This window comes from Typha latifolia, chromosome 12 (genome assembly GCF_019914945.1).
Source record: "Typha latifolia isolate L0001 chromosome 12, TyphaL0001v2, whole genome shotgun sequence".
In the NCBI taxonomy this organism is placed as follows: Eukaryota; Viridiplantae; Streptophyta; class Magnoliopsida; order Poales; family Typhaceae; genus Typha; species Typha latifolia.
The window spans coordinates 4,815,985-4,823,872 of record NC_133097.1 but is presented as its reverse complement, the minus strand read 5'-3'; the positions used below and the strand labels follow the sequence as shown (position 1 = coordinate 4,823,872).

General features: G+C 37.7%; 1 protein-coding gene across 1 annotated transcript in view; it reads right to left on the bottom strand.

The window, feature by feature from the left end:
• Positions 1–6,928: 6,928 nt before the first annotated feature.
• The window catches only part of LOC140798915 (alpha-mannosidase), a 46,108-nt gene continuing 45,148 nt past the window's right edge, over positions 6,929–7,888 (bottom strand). The window contains exon 29 of the mRNA XM_073153002.1: positions 6,929–7,418. Within this exon, the coding sequence (XP_073009103.1) occupies positions 7,230–7,418 (189 nt within the window). The 3' untranslated portion in view covers positions 6,929–7,229. The remainder of the gene's footprint in view (positions 7,419–7,888) is intronic.

Genomic DNA, 7,888 nt, shown 5'->3' with positions numbered 1-7,888 from the left:
TGCGAACTAACGAAGGCCTCTCCCTGTCCAAAGACATTATCAGCTATGTAGCTGAACGAAGGGGCAAAGCGAGGTGAAATCATGTATCTTGCTACCCTGAGGATCGACGGCAAAGAGCTTATTACTACTGTTGCTGTTCCTACAGAAATCACATGCATCCATGAAGAGTTCAACAACATCATGCCTGCCAAATTGCCTAATGGCTTGCCACCTAGTCGAGAGGTGGACCATGCCATCGAAATGGAGCCTGATGCTAAGCCACTAGCGAAGATGCCTTGTCGAATGGCACCACCAGAGTTCAAGGAGCTGCCAAGATAGTTGAAGGAGCTGTTGGACACAAGCTTCATCTGACCTTTGAAGGCACCATATGGAACGTTGGTCTTGTTCCAAAAGAAGAGCGATGAAACCTTACGACTATGCATCAACTACTAGGCTCTCAACAAGATGACCATCAAGTATCCAATACTGTTGATTGTGGACTTGAGCGATCAACTTGCCACAACGAAGTTCTTCACTAAGCTAGACTTGAGGCCAAGCTACTGCCAAGTGCATATCATGAAAGACGATGGGGCCAAGACAATGTGCGTAACTTAGTATGGTACTTACAAATTTCTTGTTATGCCCCATGGACTAACAAATGCCCTAGCCACCCTTTGCACCTTGATGAATAAGCTCTTCCACCCCTTCCTTGACCACTTCATTGTCATCTACCTCGATGCCACTCGCAAAGAACACGTTGAGCACATACTAACGATCTTCAACGTCTTAAAAGAGAACCAGCTATACGTGAAGCTAGAAAAGTGTTCTTTTACTTAAGAAGAAAACTTCTTGGGGGCATTGGATTAGTGATGGTGGTCTTAGGATGGACTAGGCAAAGATACAAGCAATCCTTAAGTGGGAGACACCAAAATCAACAACAGACTTGTGATCTTTGCTTGGACTTGCAAATTACTGTGGCTAGTTTATCAAAAGGTACTCAGAAGCCCCTTGATAGATTTGCTAAAAGAAGAACCACCCATGGTGTTGGACTGAATGATGTGTGGAGCTATTTGCTTGTTTGAAAAGTACAGTGATGGAAGAACCGGTGTGCGGCTGCCCGACACATCTAAATCTTTCGAGGTACATATCAATGCCTCAAATTTTGCCATTGGTGGTGCTCTAGTGCAGGAAGGCTACCCATTGCTTATGAAAGTTGAAAATTGTATGATGCCAAGTGCCACTACACCATCAAAGAGAAGGAAATGACCATTGTGGTACATTGCTTGTGGACATGGTGTCATTACTTGCTGAGACTAGAGATCGTTGTGCGGATGAATAATATTGCAATGAGCTAACTTTAGACTTAGAGGAGTTGTCCCCAATACGATGGCAAGATTTCATCGTCGAATTCATCATGTGACAAACTGAGCAAAGAGAACCAAGTTGCAGATGCCTTGAGTCAAAGAGTGGAGCTGGCAGCAATGTGCCAACTCCAAGGAGGCCTTCTCGATTGCATTCACATTGGCACATGACCAAAGATTCTATAGAAAAGGTGCTATCCACACTCACTGTGGAGGGCAAAATGTGATAGTTTTGGCTCAACGATGGGCTAATTTACATCCAAGGACAGTAGATATACGTTCCTAAATGGGGGAACTTGTGGAGGGACCTCATGAAGGAATACCATGACACCAAATGAGCAGGACATCTCAAGCAAAAGAGGACGTTGACACTATTAGAAGTTGACTACTTTTGGCCTCAAGTGCACATTGACGTCTAAGGTTATGTGAGGACCTGTCTTGTTTGCCAACAAGACAAGGTGGATCACAAGCATCCAGTGGATTTTTTTTGGAGTCTTTACTTGTGCCTAATCATCTATTGGAGATAAAGACTTGATTATGGTGATAGTTGACTACTACTCCATATACAGGACATCCCTGAATCAATCATTAGTGATAGAGATCCAAGGTTTATAGGCAAATTTTGGATCGAAGTCTTCAAAATCCTAGAAAATGACTTGTAATTTTTCACCAGTCTTCATATGCTAATCGATAGACAAACTAAGCATATCAACACTCTACTTGAAGAGTATTTGCAGTGTTATGTAAATGTCAACTAGCGAGATTGGGTGTATCACCTCAATATGGCTCAATTTTGCTATAATATATAGCGTAGCAAGACGACTCATCACAACCCTTTCAAGCTTGCGATAGGATGACAATCGCTTGTACTGCATACCGTTGCTGTAGGAGAAGCTTGTCACATCCAAATGCTACTCAATTTGCCATTGATCTCAAAGAGAAGAATTACCTCGCAAAGGCTACATGGAGGATGAATAAGTGGGCCGATGCCAAAGGAAGACATCTAGAGTTCGAAGTGGGTGATCGAGTTCTTGTCAAACTTTTTGCAAGGTCCACAAAAGGTTGGTTCACCAATATGGAGTGTCATTTGCGGTCGTCAAGAAAGTGGGCAAAGTGGTCTACAAATTAGAGTTAACTTCAAATATCAAAATTCACCTAGTTTTGCATGTAGGTTTCCTCAAGCCTTACCATGAGGACCTACAAGACTATAGCCGAGGAGTGTTACGACATGCCCTAGTGACAATGACATTCATTCTCGATGAAGAGATTGAAGCCATCCTCAGCCCTCACATGATGCGACGTCGAGGAGTCCCACCAACCCCTAAATATTTAGTGTATTGGAAAGCATTTCCATGCAATGAAGCAAGTCGGTAAATGATGGACTTGCTATGGCAATACAAAAGTCTCATCGCATACTTTTAGAATCGCTACGCAATCGAGATGATTATGCATAGGGTGGGAGAGAATATGACGCTCTATCAAAATTTTGGTCAAAGCTGAAGTGCCAAGAATGTCTGATGAACTGATGTAATAGTAAAGCTAAACTCGAGAGACACTACGATCATTAGGTAAGACTTGAGTTTATCTACTACTAGACAAACCTTGAGCTTATCTGTTGTTGGATTGAGAAGGATAAGGGATGACACTTTTTTAATCTTATCTTTAGCCTCCTAAACTTAATCATATTAGGATTTTCTTTGGTGGTTTCTCCTATCACAAAACACTAATGTGTCCCACCTCTATATAAGTGATATTTTCTATCATTGTGAGGAGAGATATTATCATATGTCTTGGAGCTACTAATCATCCATAGTACCATAGGAGTTGAAATGATATTGTCTTCATTGATATCTATCATGACATCGATATTGTGTTTGAGGTCAATATGTCTCTTGTGTATTTATCAAAGGGATGTGATTCTTTTTTACAAGGCGACTTTTGTTCAAGAGATTACTTAGGTGGTATTTGGTTCATATATAAAGAGTACTTATTCATAAATTAGGTATCTCTTAAATATATTTGAGCTTGTATAAGGTAAGTTACGTGATAAGTTACGCATAAAATCTTAACACAGATAGAGGGATACGATAAAGTTATGCACATTTTTCAAGCAAATGTTTTTATCACCGTTTACATACTTATTTACTATTTAAAATATAAATGCATATATAAACTTATATTTTTGTAACGAACTAGTTTGACCTGATTCGTGTCAATTTTTGGACAGATTTGAATATAGAACTTTGAAGATTAATGTCGACCGATCTAACTGTCAAAAAGACTTGAAATTCTGATGAGTTGTTCCTTTGGAAGTTAGAGATGCAATACAACTATAATTAAGTCGATCAGATGAGTAGGTCAAGATATATAATCCAAATATTGACCAAAGGTAAGGGTGTGGCGAGATGAACATGGAAAGTGGATAATGAAGTTGTGGCTAAGATTAGAGTTATGGAAGGTGGAAGATGGTAGCAGTAATGGGATAAAACATAAAGCTAGATAAAGTCGGAGAAGCGGACCATACTCTCAGGGATGAGAGGGGATGATTTGATGTAAGAGAAGGGTGGTAGTGGCATTAACCGTGACCAAGGACGATGCTCGGCAATGAAGAACAAGGTAGCACGAGAGGGAGGAGTCGAGGGAGAAGAGTCTTTTGGCAAAGCCAATTCATTCAAGCATGGATATCTAAGATACAAGCCATAAGGCCCTATATATAAAGATTAAATCAAAAGAGTTCTAAATAAATTTAACTAAACCAGTCTTCCTTATCTATCTTGGATTAGTCCTTCATTTTGCCTTAGATAGAGTCTGAATTTTTAGAAACCTTGAATACAAAAGTTATAGATCATGAGGTCGCCGATCTACTTCATGTGGTTTAATAATATTTAGATACCCGGCGAATATCTTCTCAATAGTTTCCCAAAACTGTATAGAGATGAATTTAACTAATTAAATAAAATCCTAACATACTAAGACTCTGACTAAATTATATAAACATAAGATAATTATACTCAATCCATTGAGTCCAACGTCCCCTTGATATGATCCGAATTAACCCGGTTCATATTAGTTTTACAATCAAATAAAAAAATATAAGTAAAATTATAGGTGTATCCAATTTATATTTAATTAAGAGATGTGCATAAAGTTATCCTTCAAAAACTTTATGCAAAAATGAAATGAGGCCTTAAACACTACAATATTGGAGTGCATGGAGGGGTGATAAGTAACTCTTGTTTCTAATGCTTGGTCAAATAAGATCGACCGACTTTGGGCAATTCTATGGTTTTTTTCTCTATATCTGAGAGGAGTTTTCCACATTAAAAAATGTGTCATCTTTGTGTTAACGGTGTTTATATTTCATATCTGTATCTGCCTTTTTATTTTCTACTCGAACTTAATTTTTTTCACACATTAGCAAGGGCTCCGCCACTACTGGAGGAGGTGTTGTGGCCACAGTTTGGGGGCCATCTCCCCTCCCTCATAGTTTGGTAATATTTGCAGTGAGGACAGTGGGTTCGACGGTGGCCGACGATGGTGGGCATTGGTGGGTGGTGGTGTTATGTTAGGATGGCCTCTATTAAGGTTTGTAGCACCTTGTCGAGCCATTCGGTCTTCTCCATGATGGATTTTGTGGCTTTCTTCATTAAATCTTTCAAAACTCCATAGATTCAAGTAGCACCCTCGCCTACAAGGGTGGTTCGTCGATACCTATGGTTGGAGGTGGTGACAGCGGCGTTGGAGAAGCTTCCACAAGAATAGAGATGAGTTTTTAGCCTTTCATGACGGCGATCTCCCTCAAATTTGCTTTGGATCGTATGTTCACCATCGGCCGAGAAATGATGGCTCTAATACCATTGTTATGAATTAAATCTGCATCAATATATTTGTAAGAAAATTCTAAAATATTTAGCTAGTAGTCTTGTGAGTATTAGATCTAATGGCTTTGGAATAAAATAATTATGAGATTGGAGAACGAAGGCATGTCGAAATTGGACAAAACTCCCACCTTTGAGGTCATTTAAATAAAGGTGAACAAAATCTCTATTCCATACTAGGAGATTCACATAAGAAAAACTCGTCTGAACCTTAAACCTAGAATTTTCTTTTTAGATCTACACGGCATTTGGATGCCCTTAAATGCCGTCAGGGCACCACTTAGTTTATTTTGGCAGTCCTATACCAACATTCAAATGCCTATTAAGTCCCATAGAAATGGGGTATAAAATTCCAGGTTGATTTTGCTTTCTTCTCACCTAAGATTGATTTCTTGGCACGATCCGATCTTCCATAATATATGTGACTTGAGTATACATATCATTCTAGTTGTACAATTCTAATAAGAATGATTTTATTCATGAATTTGCTATTATAAAATAATTGCACTAACAAACTTGATGAAAATACTTGGCATTGATCTCTTCTTGTTGATCTGCAACAACTTTATTACTCAGAAAAACTTTTCACAGCAATGATAGGAGAAAATTTACTGTACTTCAAATCTACAACTGTAGGATAAATGCCATTAAATATGTCATATCAATCTCATGTGTTAAGTCCTTCACTTCCTCTTTAGGTATAATCATGATTTACTGAATTAGGAATTTAGACTTTCATCATCGCTCTTCAGTATATACACCGAAAGTTGGTCATCCCATCTTTGATGAATTGTTCCTCACTGCTTCCACCTCGTAATCATCAAACATAGGTGCCTCAAATAGTAGTAGTTCAAGACTATCATCATTCTCTGGATCTACTATCAAATCTTGTGAATTAACCTCTACATGATAACGTTTTACAGTAGCCTGACATTCAAAGGTTGTAAGAATCGTACCAAAGATCTCCTTGCCTATCGAGTGTTGATGACAACAACGACGTTGACCACTAGCCACATGAATCCTGTCAATTGTGATAGGATTTAAACTCGAGAATACTGATTCAACATAAGCACCTGACTATTAGAGCACAATCTCACTGGCTTGTTTGCTGCTCATTTGTTTCTCTTGAATTTCAACTAATCAAAGGACTCGAGAGAGTCGTCCTTCCTCTTTTTCTTATTGTTTTTTTCTTTTTGGAGACATAAGGACCCAAGTGAAGCTGAATACCTCAGAAGAGTAATTTCAATTTTCGAAAGAGAAGTAATAAATAGATTCAAAAGTACAGAGTGTGTAATTTGAAGGTAAGGGAACGAAGTTTGTAACGTTTTAGTTTAAACATTCAGGGGATGAGGGGTGGCCTAACAAAGAAGAGGACAGAAGCAACTGTACTGCTTTATTTTAATATAGAGTGATTTGGTATTACTTTATTAAAGATATTTATCGCCATTTTAACTTGCACATATGATTATAATGAAATGTTTTACCATTACCCAAAGATGAAAAAGAGTGAAATGAAGTGTCTGCAGGAGTTGTGCCTTTTCTTCTCAAAACAGAGGAAAGAAAATGTAAATTAGGAAAAAAAAAATTGGAAAAGAGAGCTGTATCTATGATAAAGTGGACAATTTTGCCAATTACAATTAAGATAGTTTCTGAAGACTAATGAGGAGTAGCTGAGCTATGTTAAATGTCCCACTACATCAAGTATAAGAATTCCCATAAAAGTTGCACATTATTTAAACAACATCAAAGGTATTAAATATCACAAGCAATTAAGAAAATGGTACCATCTGAACAAGCTCAAATTAATAAGATTGTTGCCTTCTCATAACTTGAGATTAAGCCTCATTGCTACTACTGCTTATAGGGCACTAATTTAGAACAAATTGAATTCTTTATGACGATCACTTTATTGGAGGAATTACATATAAAAGCTCATCAAGCACTAAAATCTCAGCGTGTCTTCTGGGGAAGGTAATGGTGAACTTGTAGAAGGAGATTACAGCAGATTACCTTAGAATTTTAACAAGAAAGTACGTATCTCCATCGGGCCCAGCTCTACTACAAGAGTTGTATTATTGACTGGACCACCTCTTATTGGAGTTGGAATGCTTTCTGTATCCCCTTGAACTCTCCAGCTCAACTTCTTCATTTTGGACTTCTCTTGATTCGCTGATAAGCTTGTTTCAGTAACTTCTTTAATCTGCAATGGTAATAGAGATAAACTTGTTCTATTTATGCATGAAACTTTGGTGATCGGCAAGTCAAACTGTATCTTACAAGCAGTGGCAGACCACAATCCTCATATTATTGTTTGACATGTGATAGGCAGTCGCTATTTCATAAAGCATTATTAGATAAAATCTTAAACTATTATAGAACAATAGTTTTTATATCCTATATTCTAGTACTCTTTCTCATTCTGAGGTTGAACTCGTTAAGTTTTATATTTTTTTAGAGAAAAATTCAACAACACTCTATATTTTCATTATTTTTCAATTAACCCCTCATCTTTGAGGATTTTGTACTCAACCTCTCTTTTTGTCCTATAATTTTTATATTCCATCATGAGTTAATTAAACCTAACCATTTTAAAATGGAAGAGTATTATCAACCAAGGAACATTCCGATAAAATACTAAAAGTAATTTCTAAAATACCTAAAATACACTTT